The sequence below is a fragment of the Chiloscyllium plagiosum genome, unplaced genomic scaffold, assembly GCF_037043375.1.
Source record: "Chiloscyllium plagiosum isolate Xiang-an unplaced genomic scaffold, Cpla_swu_hap1 HiC_scaffold_4, whole genome shotgun sequence".
NCBI lineage: Eukaryota > Metazoa > Chordata > Chondrichthyes > Orectolobiformes > Hemiscylliidae > Chiloscyllium > Chiloscyllium plagiosum.
The window spans coordinates 118,206,220-118,225,822 of NW_028270142.1; the positions used below are offsets into that span (position 1 = coordinate 118,206,220).

At 42.5% G+C, this 19,603-nt stretch overlaps 1 protein-coding gene across 5 annotated transcripts in view; it reads right to left on the bottom strand.

The window, feature by feature from the left end:
* Positions 1 to 7,825: 7,825 nt before the first annotated feature.
* Positions 7,826 to 19,603, bottom strand: part of zfat (zinc finger and AT hook domain containing) — a 148,624-nt gene continuing 136,846 nt past the window's right edge. For 4 of the 5 annotated variants that reach the window (XM_087986618.1, XM_087986619.1, XM_087986617.1 and 1 more), the window contains 3 exons: positions 19,442 to 19,568; positions 18,285 to 18,412; positions 7,826 to 8,909 (listed from right to left, as the gene is read on the bottom strand). In XM_087986618.1, coding sequence (XP_087842744.1) covers positions 8,664 to 8,909; positions 18,285 to 18,412; positions 19,442 to 19,568 — 501 coding nt within the window. In that variant the 3' untranslated portion in view covers positions 7,826 to 8,663. Of the gene's footprint in view, positions 8,910 to 18,284; positions 18,413 to 19,440; positions 19,569 to 19,603 lie in introns of those variants that run through there. The other variant, XR_015757035.1, reaches the window with a different exon arrangement.

Here is a 19,603-nt window from a genome sequence, read left to right on the forward strand (position 1 = left end):
GCAGGGTTTTTATTATCCAGCTGGCTGTCTGCCTGCTCCCTATCTACTCTTCTATTCCACCACTTTATCCCAATGGGATTGGATGGCCCACCTGCCATAGGGTCAATTGAGGCCCTTAAAAGGACAATTCAAACTTCCGTAATAGTTTATGCCACTGCTGCTTAGATTTATAGGAAATGGAAAAAGCCTGTGCCAGCCTAGCAGATTCTCTGTTCACCTGGTGTTGAGTGTGATGGGGTGGCACTTGGTCTCTGATCACCAGCTAGTCAAACAGTAGCAGTCAGGTAGTGCAGGAGTCTGCTAGGGTACTGCACACAAATAGGTTTTCTATTGGGAAGTTGATGAGGATGTTAGCTCCTCAAGGGAGTGCAGATTCAGCCAGGTTTTCTGGCACCACAAATGGCCTGACTGTACACGAGGAGCAATAGTAAGAGAGGAATTCATAAGTTAGGACAACAGACATGTTTCTGGATAGTGCGTTACCTCCTTGATTCTTGTTGAGCCATACAGTATAACAGTAGGAATTAGGCCGCATTTGGAGTAGCATATGCAATTCTGGTCACTGCACCATAGGAAGGATGTGATTGTGCTGGAGAGGGTGCAGAGGAGATTCACTAGAATGTTGCTTGGGATGGGACATTTCAGCATTGAAGAGAGGCTGGATAAGCTCGAGTTGCTTTCATTAAAGCAGAGAAGGTTGGGAGAGACCTGACAAACCTGGATAAGATTTTGAGGGGCACAGACGAGGATAGAAAGTAGATGCTCCCCTTAGTTGAAAAGTTGCAATGGGACATACTTGTAAAGGTGAAAGGTAGGAGGTTTAGAGGGGATTTGAGGAAAATTTTTTTCACCCAAGGGTGATGAGAGTCCTGTCTGGGAGGGTATTTGAGGAAGGAAACCACACTTTATAAATTACTTGGATAAGTACTTGACATCTTATAACATTCAAGGCTGTGATGTAATACTGGAAAGTGAGACTAGAAAGATTTGGATGGATATGAGCCAAATGCAGGCAAATGGGGCTAGTACAGTTTAGGAAACCTGGTCAGTATGGACGAGTTGGGCTGAAGGGCTGTTTCATGTTATATACATCTGTTACTCTAAGTGTAGATTTAGGTCCAGTTTTAGCGATACAGACTTGAAGGACCAAAGGGCCTCTTCTATACTGCATGTATCTATGTCCAAAATATGAGTTTGGGCCATTCCTGAGGTTTTTTTTAAGAAATGGAACAACAGGGTCTAATAGTACGGGGAGTGAGATGTTTAGGTCTGATGATTTGTCAAGAGAGCTGTGCTAATTGTAAATCTAAAGAAACAAACAAAAACAGAAATTGCTGAAGAAAGTCAGCATGCGTGTCAGCATCTGACCATAGAGAATCAGAGTTCACATTTTGAATCCAGTGACCCTTCTTAATAAATAAATGGGTTCATAATTAGAGGCACAGTATACAAGCAAAGAAGTGAGGCTACACCTCTACGAATCACTTGTCTGACCACATTTGGGAGTTTTGTGTTCAGTTTTGGGCACCTTACGTAAGTATGTTAAAGTCCTGGAGAGAAGGCAAAGGAGATTTATTAGAATGATACCAGGAATGAAAGATTTTAGATACAAGGAAAGGTTTAAGAAATTGAGCTTGCTTTCCTTGGAGCAGAGAAGATTAAGGGCTGACCTTACTGAGACTTTTAAATTATGAATAATTTTGACAGGATAAACAAGGATATTCTATTTCCACTAGTTGGTATTTAGTAACTAGGAACCAAACTTCAAGATTGGCAGCAAAAAAGCTAGGATTGAGATGAGGAAAGTCTTCCTTACTCATAGTTGTTAGGAATGTGCTACTTGGGAGAGTGGTGGTGGTGGATTCCATAAGAGATTTCAAAGAGAGCTGGATATACATTTGCGAATAATGAAGTTAGAGGGTTAGGGAGATAGGCAGGAGAATCGGACTAGCTGGGTGGCTCTTTCAGGAGCCAGTACAGACATGATGGGTCGAATGATCTTCTGTACAGTAATATTCTATGATTCTGCATGTCTTTGAGCTGATAAGTTAAAGATTGATCATCAACCTGAAATGTTAACTATATTTCTTTCTTCACAAAGGTTTCTAAACCTGCTGAGTATTCCAACACTTTTAATTTTATTTAAATGACTAATACAGCGTGGCTTGGAGTTCCACTCAGTTTCATTAACTCTTTGATGAAATTGGCCTGAAAATATTTTACATGATCAAATCAAATGATTGTGGTATTTTAAGCTCAGAGTGCACTGTGTTTAAATTGATTTCCCTCAATGATTTGTCATTTTAAAAAAATGCACTAAGAATTGGTACTATCCATAAAATTGGCTAAGCATCGGGAATGAATAAATTGCTTATTCATCAATTCAGGAATGCGCTCTAAAACTCAAACTAGTTTGTCTCAGCACAAGCCCAATAATGTAGAGCTAAAGATTAATTATGTTTTTACTCTCATCACAATTACTGAAAATGTGTGAAAGAAACTATGGCATAGTGAAACAAGAACAGAAATGGCCGAAGAAACTCAACGAGTCTGGCAGCATCCATGGAGAGAAAGCAGAGTTAATGTTTTGAGTCCAGTGATCCTTCTTCAGAACTGTCTGTATTTTGTTCACTCTTCCCTTACCTCCCTTGAGTCTAAGGAAGGCTTAAAGATTATGGCCAGTGCCCTTGCAATTTCTACTGTAATTTCTTTCATGACCACAGGTCAAAATGATCAAGCACTGTGGATAATTTTAACTTGTAATTTCAAATGTGTTTTTAGAAGTTGGCTGATATAGCCAACAATTACTGTGGCAGTAAACTACAAGGCTGTCAGGAGAGAGAGGGAGAGGGAGAGGGAAATCACTTACACACATGGAGCACTGTTAACATCCTCAGCAATAGACAGGACATATGGATGCAATAAAGTGAAAGTTAAGGCTATTGCATTCAAGAATAATGTAGACTTTACCACATGTTAAGTGGCAAATACTGCCAGATACCAGCATGGCCATTAAGAATTGTGTCTCCTCACTTCTGGAGATAGTCTCTCAGAAGCAGTATTCGACTTTTCACCAGTTGGCCCAAGGCTTTGATTATGACATTTCAAATGCTCATCTGAGTACCTTTTAAAGGTTGTGACATTTCCTCACCATCCTCCAGGTGAGAAAACTTTTCCTTAAAACCTATTTAAACCTCTTGCTATTCATTTCATTGAAAGATGAAACCAGGTCCAACCATAAACACAACCTCAGATTAGAGTAAGGATCACATTGCAGATGGCTATGAAGATAGCCATAATAATTCATTTTTATGCACCTGACTCTTTTCAGTTTGGAAAATATTTACAACTTTTTGCAATTTGCCACCCAGTATTGCACTGAGACTTCTAATTCAGTTTTTGGCAGCAAGAAATGACTTTACTACAAAGGCAGACTTTCCTGTGGTGCTAGTTATCATTGACTGCATACCTTTGTTTCATGATCCACAAATCAACATTGCTGCATGCCACAACTGGATTGTACTCCCTCACTATTCCATTGTTGTGTGGCCATCCTGTCAAAGCTTGATATCTTGCCTGCAGTTTGTATTGATATATAAATAGTTGTTGAAAGTTAATAAAATATACAAAAACAATAGAAATATGTGAATAATGCAATGAAATAATTAATTAAAATTCATCAAGGATGACAGGGAAAACCATGCTGTGAGATTAACTTGTGTAAATTCCTTGCTTGATTATTCATCATGTTCATTTATTTACTTTAATTGATAATATTATTGTTGTTGGTTTTCAAGGGGCCACACAGTCCTTCTAACCACCCTCTTTATCTTATACATATTTTTTGATTTGGGTTTTGATATTCCTTGCAAACTTTTCATACTTTTTGCAACTCTAACTATCTGTACTGTCATTCTTTACATCTTGCTCAGTCACCAAGGTCTATTGTAAGTCTATAATGCTATTTTTTCATTCTTGCATGCTTTTAGTTTTATGTTGTCTTTTACTTATTTATTTCTCCAAGGCTATCTTCTGCACAAGGAGAACCTGTTTTCTTGAGTTTAAAACTAGTTCTACATTACATTAAATTATTTTTTGAACATCTCCCATTGATCTGATATCATTTTATTCATTAATAGGTTTATCCAGTTTACTGTAAACATTATCTCACTCCACTTAAGGCAGCTTTACCTTTCCAATATGATGGTCTGGATGTTCACAGTGATGGACAGCCTCTTCATCATTAAGCCAGTAGCACAGAAGGCAAAAACCAAAAGTCTAGCTACCACAAAGCTACATGTACCACTTTCATGACAGAGATGGGGCTAGTCATATCTCACCCATGGTTAAGTGAGAGGGCAAAGATCTGACAGGTTATGCAAAGATCTGGCAAATGGAGTATACTGTGGTAAAATGTGAAATTTTGACAGCAAGAATGAATAAGAAGCATATTTTCTAAATATCGAACAATTACAGTGTTCTGAGGTACAGAGATAGCTGTGTGTCCTAGGGTATGCAATGCAAAAGGTTAGTATACAAGTACAACAAGTCATTATGAAAGCTAACAGAATATTATCATTTATTGCAAGAAGATTTGACTACAAAAGTGGGCAGGTTATTCTTCAGTTATTCAGGACATTGGTGTGACCTCATCTGGAGTACAGAATTGGTCTTCTTATTCAAGGAAGAATACAAATATTCTGCAAATAGTTCATTGGACAAACTAAGTTTGCATTTGCTGGGGTTTCTCATGGACTTTTTCTGCATTGTAACAATTCTATGTGGTACAGTATCTGCACTGACTCTTCAGTGAGGATTATGAGTTAGTGCCATTTGCCTGCCTTTCTCCATACTTTGCAGACTGTTTCCATTCAAATAATTAGCCAACGTTCTCTTGGATACTTGAAGTTACTCTGCCTCTACCACATACCAAAATGTGAAAAAGCTTTTTCTCACATATTTCCTATATTGGAAATCACTTTAAATCTGTGTCCTCTCATTCTTGATGCTTTTATGGACAAGAACAGTTTCTCCCTAAATACTCAAACCAGCATCCTTGTGATTTTCAAAACTTGTATCAAATTTCCTCTTAGCATCTACTTTTCAAGAACAGTCCCAACCTCTTCAATATATCCTCATAACTGAAGCTTCTCATTCCTGAATCTAGTTGTGTAAATCTCTTCTAAACTCTTTTTAATGTCATCACAACCTCCCATCAGTGCTGCACCCAAAATGTACACAATAATCCTACTGTGGTTTAACAAGTGCCTGGTTTTAAGTTACGCATCTTTGTTTCTTGTTGTCTATATCCTTAGTAATAAAGTCCATAACACTATATACCCCATTAACTCCACTTATAATTATCTATGTACATATACAGGTCCCTCTGCTCCTGCACCTCTTTAAGTATTGCACCCCATACTTTATATTGTTTCTTCATGTTCTTCCTACCAAAACGCCAATCCTCATACTTCTCAACATTACACCTCAGGCCTATGTGTACAAAGGAGGAAAAGGAGTATGCCTATAAAGCCTGCTTTGCAATTTATTACAATCATGGCTGATTGAACACATCAATATGTCTTACCCACTTATTTCCAAAAAGATTTGTGACAATGGTAATCAGAAATCTATCGACTTCTACCTTAAACTTAACTTCCACAACCCTCTGGGTTGGATTATGCCAAAGATTCACAAGATGCTGAGTTAAATATATTCTCATTTTGCTCCTAAATGGCATTCTCCTTATTTATAAATTGTTCTCAACTCTGTCAACCAGGGGAATATCTTACCTGGATCTACCCTGTCTATTTCTTTAAGTACTTTATTGGTTTTATTAAAATCACAAAGTCTGGAACAAGTCTGGTGAATCTTCATTGCACTTCCTTTATGGCAAAAATATCTTTCCTGGAGTAAGGAGACTAAAATTACACACAGTACTCTAGGTGTGGTCTAACCAAGCTCCCATACTAAATGAATCGGGATCTTGATCAGATAGGCCAATGGGCTGGGGAGAGGGAAATGGAGTTTAATTTAGATAAATGTGTGCTGCTGCATATTGGAAAGGCAAATCAGTGAGAGCTTGTACACTTAATGGTAAGGTCCTGGGGAGTGTTGTTGAGCAAAGAGACCTTGGACTGCAGATTCATAGTTCTTTGAAAATGAAGTTGCAGGTAGATAGGACAGTGAAGAAGGTGTTTTGAATGCTTGCCTCTATTCGTCACTGCATTGAGTATAGGAGTTGGAAGGACATGTTGCATTTGTACATGACATTGGTTTGGCCAGATTTGGAATACTGCATGCAATTCTGGTCTCCCTGCTATAGGAAGGATGTTGTGAAACTTCAAAAGTTTCAAAAATGATTTGCAAGGGAATTGCCATGGCTGGAGAGTTTAAGCTGTAGGAAGAGGCTGAACAGGCTGGGGCCTGTTTTCCCTGGAGCATCAGAGGCTGAGAGGTGACCTTATAGAAATTTGTAAAATCATAATGGGCATGGATAGGGTAAATAGATAAGGGCTTTTACCTGGGGTGGGGAAAGTCCAAAACTAGATGGTATAGGTTTAAGGTGAGAGGGAAAGATTTAAAAGGGACCTAAAGGGTCATTTCTTCATGCAGAGGGTGGTGCGTGTATGAATGACCTGCTAGAGGAAGTGGTGGAGACGGGTACAATTACAGCATTTAAAAGGCATCTGGATAGGTAATGAATAGGAAGGGTTTAGAAGCATATGGCCCAAATGCTGGCAAATAGGACTAGATCTATTTAGGATATCTGGTCAGCATGGACGAGTTGGACCAAAGGGTCTGTTTCTGTGCTGTATGTCTCTATGATTCTATGGCTTCACTACTCCTGTATTAATTGTCTTTTGATAAAGGCTAAGGTTCATAAGGTTTCTTAAAAGCTTGCTGTAGCTGCATGTTAGTCTTCAGTGACTCATTGATAAGGACACCAAGGTTCCTTTGTGCATCTATACCTTCCAACATCTTATTGTTTAATAAATATTTTACATCTGTTCCTCCCAGAATCATACAATCCATTCGGCCTATCAAGTCTGCACTGACCTTCCAAACAGCTTCCCACTCAGACCCACTACCCCACAACTCCAAATTTATTATGGCTAATCCACCTAGCTTGCACATGCCTGGACACTACAGGGCAATTTAGCAATCCTCCTAACCTGTACATCTTTGAACTGGGGGAGGATTTAGGAACACCCAGTGGAAACCCACACAGACACAGGGAGAACGTGCAAACTCCACTCAGACAGTCACACAAAGCTGAAATTGAACCCAGGTCCCTGGCGCTGTGAGGCAGCAGTGCTAACCACCGTGCTACCATGTAATTTTTTGTTGTAAATCATGAACTTTCTTTAAAGGTCTAGATTAATGAGGAAGTCATTTCATTTAGCCTCTACAACCAGTAACTTATATTTGTTCTGGGTTCACTTTGCCTAACTTCCGGAAAATCTAGCTATCCTGGAATTAAGATTCCAACTTCTGGGTCACTTACTGTGATTGGAAATGCAAATCACGGAAATGGTTCCAATACTACACTCCTGATCTGAGAGTGAAAATTCAAGCCCAAACCGAAGTCAGTGATGTCAATGATGACTATGAGAAAAATGCTTTTTTATTGTGTTCATCATATGCTCATCACTAAAGGTCAGCATCTGTTAAAGTTACACATACTGTTCTGTCTTCTAAGAATTTCCTGGTTTATTTCAGAATTCCAACATCTGCAAGTTTTCCGCATTTTTATACTTCTTTTTGCAGTTATACTATTACTTTTTAAATAACAATCAAGTAGAAATTATTGCACAAAATCATGTTGCTTCGATGCTTTATTCAACGTGGTTGTCACACTGATACTTCATTCACAGCCTACAGCACAGAAGAAAATCAGTTTAACATGCTCCCACCTCTGATCTAATGACATTCCAATATAACTTGACCAGTTTTCAGGAGATATGAGGCTCTGAATATAGCTCTGTGTCAAGATCAAGATCAAATAAATTAAAAATTTCCTTACCCTTCATACAAATCTCATTTTTACCTGTAATCCAAGTAGACCTGTATTTCACGATAATGTCAGGCAGAAACTACTTTCAAAAAAAAATCAGAAAGTAAAACCAAACTCTATTGTCAGGCGTCCAAAGCTGTCGGCTCCCTGAGATTCTCCAGTCTGGGTTTTCTGTCTCCCAATTGCTCCCTTCAACCCGTCCATGTGAGGTGGTATTATAGAAAATTATTAAGCCCTTTCCTCCACCTTCATGACTGACTACATGGATCTAAACGTATGGGCTACTTTGAGTGCTTCTGTGGCATTATTCCTTGATTTAGCCATCTTGTTGTTCCTGATCAATTCAAACAAAAGCATGGATCTGGGAAAATAGCTTGACTGACTGGACAAGAGTAGATGGGAGACAAGGAAGGATATGTGTAGACCGGGAAAAAGCTAGTTACAAAATAGAGACATGAAGTAACAGAAGGAAATGTAGTGCCCTTTTTTCTGGAGAATTCCTGTTTGGTTATTTTCTGCCAGTCTGACCTGAACAGGTTACACTGATTCGAATATTCTTGCCACTATTTATGCAAAATAGAAACAGGGGCTTTAGAGCCTTCTTGTTCAAACCAGCTGAAGTCCTGGTTAAAAATGATGGAAGCAGTTACAGTTCCTCAATTTGCTGCTCTGTGGTTTGGTCTTCTGCTTGCACAGCCTCCTGCACATAGACAATGAACTCGGATGTTTCTTCGCCCTGAGTGTAAACAGTCACTGTCTCAATCCCTTCCACATCATCAGAAGAGACTACAACTTGCTCTACCAAATGATGACCCTCTCCGAGCTCCACTGAAGCTTGCTCCAAGGCTTGTTGAATCATCATTGCATGATTGCTTGCTGTTTCATCCTCAGCCTGAAGATAAGAAATGAACCAAAAAGGAAGGAATTAGAGACATTTCCTGACTCAAGTCCCAACCTCAGAGATATCTTACCACAGAATGCTATACATTTTTATGTGTTCCCAAACTCCTCCAATTTTCTTCCTTCTTCTCCAAAATGTGCTGGCTTTTTACCTAAAGCCTCAATGACAATAAATGACTGTACTTCCTGAGTGACGCAAAGCTGGGAAAGATACATTTTCAATCACAGCTGTTACTGCAGGACCATATGTGGAACTGCCATGGGTCACTGACTGTAAAGGCTATGTGCAATGCTTGAAACATAGCTTCTGCAGGAAGCTCTTAACCTCGGCATGTGCAATGCATGATGGGCCCCACTAAAATTAAACTTTGAGACTGGTCTAAATAACTGGGACAGACACTACCCACATAATCTGTATAATTCTCCGCTCAGTGAATATTGCTGGGAAAATAATCATAATTTTATCAGGAGCATATGATACACTTTCAGATATGGGACTATTTGCCAGACTTCTTTTGTTAATAGACTCCATTTGCTGAGTTAATGGTCTGTTTGAATAAACTCCATCCTGTCTCCAACCTATTCATTGACATAATGCAAATAATTCAACTGAAATAAATCTCAGCTTTCTGTCCTTGCACAACCTGAGGGTGAGACAGACATCCTGGATGACAAGAGGGATATACTGTGACTCTCTACTGACAGATACCTTAACGACCACAGGCAATGCGGGTCCACCTGACTCAGCGGATCTCATTCCAGGTAGCTACAGATGTCAGTAAGTGACCTGTCATAATTGCTGATGACTATACAATGGTCAGTACTATTCCTGACTTTTCAGTGACTAAAAATGTCCTTGTTCAATTGCCAAGACTGGGACAATATCCAGGTTTGGACATAAAATGCAAACAGTTTTCAAGACACAAAAGTGCCAAGCAACAACAATCTCCAACAAAGGAGAATCGAACCATCTCCACTTGACATTCAATGGCATTACCATTACTGAATAACCCATTTTCAACATTCTGGGGCTTAACGTTGACCAGAAACTGAACTGGACCAGTCATCTAAATACTGTGGCTAAAACAGCAGGTCAGTAACTGGGAATTCTGACGACAGTAACTCACTTCCCAACTCCCTAAAACCTGTTCACCATCTACTAGGCAGAAGTTGAATAATCTCTTTGTTGGCACTACATCCAAAAAGTAAATGTTCACTCCATCTACTATGATGCACAGTGGATGTACTATACATTATATGTTAGATAAACTCCAGCAGTTCACCAAGGCTCCTTTAAATGCAACTTACAGACCTAGGCCCTCTACCAGAAGGCCAAGTACAATAGATGCATGAGCACACCAACAACTGCAAGATCTCTCTAAGTCGCACAACATCCTGATTTGGAACTGTATTACCACTCCATCAGTGTCACTGGGTAAAATCTTGGAACTGCTTTCTTAACAGCAAATCTGCACCAGACAGTCTGTAATAATTCAACGTAGCTCACTATTGCATTCTAAGAGCAATTAGCAGTGGGCAACAAATGTTGATCCAGTCAACTTAACCACATCCCATGAAAGGATTAAAAAAAAGAGATATCGTATTTTAATTTATCAAGCCTGCTTCTCCCCACAGACAATGCACTAACTATGCCATAATTCTCTCTACTGCTTGGTGCCAGCAGACCACAACCAGCCTGCTCCTTCTGGATAACACTGTCACCCAACTATCAAAATATATGGCTTCAAGGCTGTCTTCACAGCCTCCCTGAAAAAATGCAGTACCGCCATGGGAATCTCTTACCTAAGACTGCCCAAGTTGGAAAAAAAGTAGACAGGCAGGTGGTTGGAAGAACACAGCAAGCCAGGCAGCATCAGGAGGTGGAGAAGTCGACGTTTTGGATGTAACCCTTCTTCAGGACCAAGGGTGAGTGTAAGGGGAGCTGTAGATAAAGATAAACTCAATGTCGAGTCTTCCGGGCTGTAGGTTGCCCAGGCGGAAGATGAGGTGGAAAAATGGAAACGTTGACCTCTCTACCTCCTGATGCTGCCTGGCTTGCTCTGTTCTTCCAGCCTCCTGCCTGTCTACTTTGGATTCCAGCATCTGCAGTTTTTTTTGTCTCTAACCAAGTTGGAAAAGAAGCAGCTGCAAAGATGTTAATTGTTTTTAAGCAATTGTTGTTAAGTAACTCCAACAGGCCCAGATGTTGGTCAAGTACAAATGGCAAAAAAATGCCCGAAAACCTGAGTATCCTATCCACCTGACACTTCAAACACAACCTGTACCACGTGTGACAAATTGTGTGGATTTGGTATTAAACTTTTTAGTCACCAAAGGACTCTCAATTTTGGAGTGGAAGAAAGGGACAGTGACACTGCCCAAGGAAAAGATGATCCTGCTTTCTTCCTCTTCATCAGAGTTGCAAGGTAGAGTTACATAAGCTGTTCCTTATTATGATATAACAAAGAAATTGGGAGTGTAAGAGAATGACTTTCAAGAGTAAGAAAGTGAAGTGACTTTCGAGAACTTCATAATCAAGTGTCCAAGAGTGAGAAAGGGTGTGATGAACAACAGTTTCTCACATGGTTACTATTATTTAGTTTCATTGATCAAAGCCTTTCGAGCCTGTCATTTCAATGAAGTAACACTCACAATTGGTGACTTCAGAAAATCCTTAAAGTTTAGATGAATTAGATGATGATTGGCTATTAAAGGTAGATTACTTTGTTAAAAAATATAATTCAAGTAATAGGGAGGCACAGCATTCCAATGCAGTTAAAACTGATGAAAATACAATCAATTGTCTCTCTCAGTTGATGAGTTTAGTCACATTCTGGTTCTAGAGGCTACAAGTCAACAATGCAAAGCTACAACACTGACGGATGATTTGAATCATTATTGTGAATAGAAATGCAGTAGAAGTAGTCAAACAACAAAGAAGAACAAAGAAAATTTACAGCCCAGGAACAGGCCGTTTGGCCCTCCAAGTCTGTGAGGAGAAAGTGAGGTCTGCAGATGCTGGAGATCAGAGCCGGAGATGTGTTGCTGGAAAAGCGCAGCAGGTCAGGCAGCATCCAGGGAACAGGAGAATCGACGTTTCGGGCATAAGCCCTTCTTCAGGAATGAGGAAAGTTTGTCCAGCAGGCTAAGATAAAAGGTAGGGAGGAGGGACTTGGGGGAGGGGCGTCGGAAATGTGATAGGTGGAAAGAGGTCAAGGTGAGGGTGATAGGTCAGACTGGGGTGGAGGCGGAGAGGTCGGGAAGAAGATCTCAGGTTAGGAAGGCGGTGCTGAATTTGATGGATTTGACTGAGACAGGGTGGGGGGAGGGGAAATGAGGAAACTGGTGAAATCCGAGTTCATCCCTTGTGGTTGGAGGGTTCCTAGCCGGAAGATGAGGCGTTCTTCCTCCAACCGTCGTTTTGTTGTGGTCTGACGATGGAGGAGACCAAAGACCTGCATATCCTTGGTGGAGTGGGAGGGGGAATTGAAATATTGAGCTACAGGGTGGTTGGGTTGGTTGGTCCGGGTGTCCCAGAGGTGTTCTCTGAAACGCTCCGCAAGTAGCCGGCCTGTCTCCCCAATATAGAGGAGGCCACATCGGGTGCAGAGGATGCAATAGATGATATGTGTGGAGGTGCAGGTGAATCTGTGGCGGATATGGAAGTTTCCTTTGGGGCCTTGGAGGGAGGTGAGGGGGGAGGTGTGGGCGCAGGTCTTGCACCTCCTGCGGTTGCAGGGGAAGGTGCCGGGAGTGGAGGTTGGGTTGGTGGGGGGTGTGGATCTGACGAGGGAGTCACGGAGGGAGTGGTCTTTACGGAATGCTGATAGGGGAGGGGAGGGAAATATATCCTTGTTGGTGGGGTCCGTTTGGAGGTAGCGGAAATGACGGCGGATGATGCGCTGTACATGGAGATTGGTGGGGTGGTAGGTGAGGACCAGTGGGGTTCTGTCCTGGTGGCGGTTGGAGGGGCGGGGTTTAAGGGGGGAGGAGCGGGAAGTGGAAGAGATGCGGTGGAGGGCATCGTCGACCACGTCGGGGGGAAATTGCGGTCCTTGAAGAAGGAGGCCATCTGGGTTGTGCGTTTTTGGAACTGGTCCTCCTAGGAGCAGATGCGGCGGAGTCGAAGGAATTGGGAGAATGGGATGGCGTTTTTACAGGGGGCAGGATGGGAGGAGGTGTAGTCCAGGTAGCTGTGGGAGTCGGTCGGTTTGTAGTAGATGTCCGTGTTGATTCGGTCGCCTGAGATAGAAGATGGAAGATTCTGGAACAGTTGAGGAATCCGGAGTGTGGGGGTAAGTACATGGAAGTTTTTGGTACTTACTGTCCGAATCAACACGGACATCTACTACAAACCGACCGACTCCCACAGCTACCTGGACTACACCTCCTCCCATCCTGCCCCCTGTAAAAACGCCATCCCATTCTCCCAATTCCTTCGACTCCGCCGCATCTGCTCCCAGGAGGACCAGTTCCAAAAACGCACAACCCAGATGGCCTCCTTCTTCAAGGACCGCAATTTCCCCCCCGACGTGGTCGACGATGCCCTCCACCGCATCTCTTCCACTTCCCGCTCCTCCGCCCTTGAACCCCGCCCCTCCAACCGCCACCAGGACAGAACCCCACTGGTCCTCACCTACCACCCCACCAATCTCCATGTACAGCGCATCATCCGCCGTCATTTCCGCTACCTCCAAACGGACCCCACCAACAAGGATATATTTCCCTCCCCTCCCCTATCAGCATTCCGTAAAGACCACTCCCTCCGTGACTCCCTCGTCAGATCCACACCCCCCACCAACCCAACCTCCACTCCCGGCACCTTCCCCTGCAACCGCAGGAGGTGCAAGACTTGCGCCCACACCTCCCCCCTCACCTCCCTCCAAGGCCCCAAAGGAAACTTCCATATCCGCCACAGATTCACCTGCACCTCCACACATATCATCTATTGCATCCTCTGCACCCGATGTGGCCTCCTCTATATTGGGGAGACAGGCCGGCTATTTGCGGAGCGTTTCAGAGAACACCTCTGGGACACCCGGACCAACCAACCCAACCACCCTGTAGCTCAACATTTCAATTCCTCCTCCCACTCCACCAAGGATATGCAGGTCTTTGGACTCCTCCATCGTCAGACCACAACAAAACGACGGTTGGAGGAAGAACGCCTCATCTTCCGGCTAGGAACCCTCCAACCACAAGGGATGAACTCGGATTTCACCAGTTTCCTCATTTCCCCTCCCCCCACCCTGTCTCAGTCAAATCCATCAAATTCAGCACCGCCTTCCTAACCTGAGATCTTCTTCTTGACCTCTCCGCCCCCACCCCAGTCTGACCTATCACCCTCACCTTGACCTCTTTCCACCTATCACATTTCCGACGCCCCTCCCCCAAGTCCCTCCTCCCTACCTTTTATCTTAGCCTGCTGGACAAACTTTCCTCATTCCTGAAGAAGGGCTTATGCCCGAAACGTCGATTCTCCTGTTCCCTGGATGCTGCCTGACCTGCTGCGCTTTTCCAGCAACACATCTCCGCCTCCAGGTCTGTGCCAATCCAAATCCACTGTCTAAACCTATCGCCCAATTCCGAAGGATCTGTATCCCTCTGCTCCCCAGCTACTCATGCATCTGTCCACACACACCTTAAATGAATCTACCATGTCAGTCTCTACTACCTCTGCTGGCAACACATTCCAGGTACCTACTACCCTCTGTGTAAAGTACATTCCGTGTGTATCCCCTTAAACTATTCTCCTCTCGTTATGGAATCCCTCACCCTGGGAAAAAGCTTCTCTCTCTATCCACCCTGTCTATATCCTTCATGATTTTGTAGACCTCAATCAGGTCCCCCCTCAATCTACTTTTTTCAAATGAAAACAATCCTAACCTACTCAACCTCTCTTCGTAGCTAGCACTTTCCAGACCAGGCAACATCCTCGTAAACCTTCTCTGCACCCTCTCCAAAGCGTAGGTTTCCTCCGGGTGCTCCGGTTTCCTCCCACAGTCCAAAAATGTGCAGGTTAGGTGAATTGGCCAAGCTAAATTGCCCGTAGTGTTAGGTGTAGGGGAATGGGTCTGGTGGGTTGCGTTTCCGTGGGTCGGTGTGGACTTGTTGGGCCGAAGGGCTGTTTCCACACTAAGTAATCTAATCTAATCCTTGTGTAATGTGGTGACCAGAACTGTGCACAATATTCTAAATGTGGCCGACCCAAAGTCTTGTACAATTTTAACATGACCTGCCAGCTCTTATATTCAATACCCTGTCCGATAAAGGCAAGCATATCATATGCCTTCTTGACCACTCTATCCACCTGTGCAGGCACCTTCACGGTACAATGAACCTGAACTCCCAGGTCTCTCTGCTCATCAAGTTTTCCCAAGGCTCTGCCGTTTACAGTATAATTCACTCTAGAATTAGAACTTCCAAAATGCATCACCTCACATTTGCCCAGATTGAACTCCATTTGTCACTTCTCTGCCCAACTCTCCAGTCTATCTATATTATCCTGTATTCTTTGACAGTCCCTCATGCTTTCTGTTACTCCTCCAATCTTCATGTCATCTGCAAACTTACTGACCAGACCACCAATTCCCTCTTCCAGATCATTTATGTATATCAGAATCAACAGTGGTCCCAACATTAATCCCTGTGGAACACCTTTCTCCATTTCATGAAACTCCTATTAACTGCTACTCTCTGTCTCCTGTTGCCCAACCAGTTCTTCATCCACCCAGCTAGAACACCCTGCACACCATATGATTCATGTTCTCCATTAGTTTACCATGGGGAACCTTATCAAATGCCTTATTAAAGTCCATGTATATGATATCAACAGCCCTTCCTTCATCTATCAACTTGGTCACTTCCTCAAAGAACTCTATTAAGTTGGTAAGGCATGATTTTCCCTGTAAAAAACCATGTTGCCTATCACTGATAAGCCAATTGTTTTCCAAATATAAATAGATCCTATCCTCAGTACCTTCTCCAACAACTTTCCCACCAGTGAGTCAGGCTCACTGGTCTGTAGTTACCTGGAATATCCCTGCTACCCTTCTTCAACAGGAGGACAACATTAGCAACACTCCAGTCCTTCGGCACTTCACCTATGTTTAAGGATGCTACAAAGATATCTGTCAGGGGCGCAGCTATTTACTCTATTGCCTCGCTCAGCAACCTGGGATAGATCCCATTCGGTCCTAGGGATTTGTCCACCTTAATATACTTGAGCCTACCCAACACATCCTCCCTCCTTATGTCAACGTGATCCAGAGTAAACAAACTTCTTTCTCTAATCTTAACATTCATCATGTCCCTCTCCTCACTGAACACTGATACAAAGTAATCATTGAGAATCTCACCCATTTTCTCAGGTTCAACACACAATCTTCTTTCCTTATCCTTTAGAGGACCAACCTTTTCTCTAGTTATCCTCTTGCCTCATATATATAAATAAAAGCCTTGGGATTCTCCCTAAATCTGCTCGCTAAAGTTATTTCATGACCCCTTTTAGCCCACTTGATTTCTCGTTTAAGATTGGTCCTACTCTCCGATATTCCTCCAAGGCCTGTTCTGTACTTAGCTGCCTGGACCTTTTCCTCCTGGCTATTCGCACAATTTCTCTTCTCATCCACAGTTCACGAATCTTGCCTTTCCTATTTCTTGTTTTCAAAGGGATATGCCTATCCTGCACTATCTTCAACATATCTTTGAATACCTCCGACATATCAAATGTGGATTTCCCTTCAAATAGCTGCCCCAATCCACATTTTCCAGCTATTGCCGAATTTTGATATTTTGGCCTTGGCCCAGTTTAGTACTCTTCCCTTCAGACCGCTGTCATCTTTGGCTATTCGTATTCTAAAACTTACAGAATTGTGGTCACTATTCCCAAAGAAATCCCCCACTGCAACTTCTACCACCTGGCCTGGCTCATTCCCCAACACCAGGTCCAATATAGCCCCTTCCCTAGTTGGGCTATTGACATACTGCTCTCAAATAGTTTCCTGGATGCTCCTTACAAACTCTGCCCCGTCCAGACCTCTGACACTGAGTGTATCCCAGTCATGTTGTCTCTACATCTTTCCAAAATCTGTTTACCTATTTGTTCTTCTACCTCATGCTCACTGTTGGGAAACCTGTAGAACAGCCCCAAGAATGTAACTGCACTCTTCTTATTTCTCAGCTCCATCCATATTGCCTTACTGCTCAAGCCCTCCATAACGTCTTCCTTTAACACAGCCATGATATCATCCCTGACCAGCAATGCAACTCCTCCCCGTCTTTTACTTCCTTCCCTGTCCTGTCTGAAGCATCTATATCCTGGAACATTTAGTTGCCAATCATGCCTTTTCCTCAACCAAATCTCTGTGATCGCAATCACTTCATACTCCCAGGCACCAATCCAAGCCTTAACTTCGTCTGCCTTACCTACTATACTCCTTGCGGTAAAGCATATGCACTTCAGACCACCAGTTCCTTTGCATTCATCTGCTCTCTGCCTACTCTTCCCCTTGGTATGCTAACTTCATGATCCTGTTCCTTATAGTCTCTAGTCTCCACCTCACTGTCTACTATACTTCTCTTCTAGTTCCCAGCCCCCTGCTCATTAGTTTAAGTCCTCTCCAACAACAATAGCCAAAACTCCCCAAGGACATTAGTTCCAGTCTGGTTCAGGTGTAGACCATCCAATTTGTAATAGTCCCACCTTCCTCAGAACCGATCCCAATGTCCCACTAACCTGAACCCCTCCCTCCTACACCATCCCTCAAGCCATGTGCTCATCCTACCTATTCTTTCATTTCTACCTGGGCTAGCACGTGGCACTGGTAGCAATCCTGAGATCACTACCTTTGACTTCCTCTTTAACTTCTCTCCTAGCTTCTTGAATTCTGCTTTCAGGACCTCATCTCATTTTTTACTTATATCATTTGTGCCTATATGCACCATGACAACTGGTCGTTCACCCTTCATGAATTCTGCTTTCAGGACCTCATCTCATTTTTTACTTATATCATTTGTGCCTATATGCACCATGACAACTGGTCGTTCACCCTTCCCTTTCAGAATGCTCTGCAGCCGACTGATGACATCCCTGACCCTAGCACCTGGGAGGTAACATATCATCTGGGAGTCTCATTTTCGGCCACAGACCCGCCTATCTACTCCCCTTACAATGGAATCCCCTATGACTATGGCCCTACTAGTCCTTTTCCTGCCTTTCTGAACAGCAGAACTTGACACGGTGCCATGATTCTGGCAACTGCTGCCCTCCCTTGGTGAACCATCTCCCTCCTCTTTTGAGTTTTGTGTCTTCTGAGTTTGACTCGATATTGGACTTTACAATACTGAAAGGGAATGGAAATCTTACTTGTTCTACAACTGTTAATGTGCCTGGTGCCATGGTAACCACAGAAGCAACAGCACCATCATGATGTTCTGGAGCTAAACCAATAATTTGCTGAAGAATGTTTACTGCTGTTGAATCCATTCTATCGCCTAGGAATAAAAGAAACATACAAAATCAGTAATATGTTTTTCCCAATTTCTCTTTCAACTCCAGACATGTTGAGTCTATTTTGTAATTCCACAGATTTCAACAGTGTTCAAGTACTATTTTAAATGTCTGTAGCTAAACAGTGAATAAATCTTGGCCACTTAATCATAGTTAAACCTGACTCTGTCCTCATCCATCATCCGCATATATGCTTTGACATAAGTACACATTTACATTGGATAGTTATCAAGAGCTGGTTCTGATTTCCTTCTCTAATTTTCGGGCAGTTGGGTCAATAATAGCAGCAGAGCTGCTCCCTACAACTGAAATAAGCAAGTCGACTTCTGATGCTTGGTTTAGTAAAGGATGCCTCTGTATATGAGACTCCAGGAGGCTGAATCAATACTTGCTAATTATCAAGTATGATACCAGAGAGAATTTTGAAATAGCACATTACATAACGCGTAGCATGATACAACCTAAAGTCAGTGATTAAAGATTATACTGGACCAAAACATTAAGCTTCCAAATAGTGTATTTTACAGCATTTTATATTTTCATGTAAAGTGGAGAAGCTGTCTATGGTCTTGCACACACCAAATGACGACAATTTTATTTTTTAGGATGATAATCTCAGACAGTGTCTTCAAAGACTCAATTCACACTGTCATCTACAACTGAACCTTGATAAATATGAATGCAAAATATTGCCACTGCAATTTATAATGGTATACGTTGACAGACAATTATGAGTGGGAATTCATAAACCCCTGAACACTGCCAGGATGAAGCTGCAGAAAAGATTGAGGTCCAATCATTAAAGTGCTCCAGATAAAATATGTTCTAAGTCCTTCACTATACTGTTAATTTATTAGCATTATATACTGTCCTTGTATTCGAGTTGGGTCAAATTGAAGTAAAGCAAGCTACTTCACAACAACTCACCAATGTGCTTCTCTGATATGACGGAGAGTTAGGGTGGGGAATAGGGAGAAGGCAGTTAAAGGCCACAATTGGACTCCTATACTTACCATTCTCTGTGTTGTACCGTAGGTCCTGAAGAGCTGCCACAGCTGCCTGAGTGCCCTGAGCATCCTCTTCACTCTCTGTTATGTGAAAATACTGTGTCTGAGTCTGCTCTGTAGAAGCTTCAAGAACCTGAATACAAATGCAAATACATTCTCAATCACTTA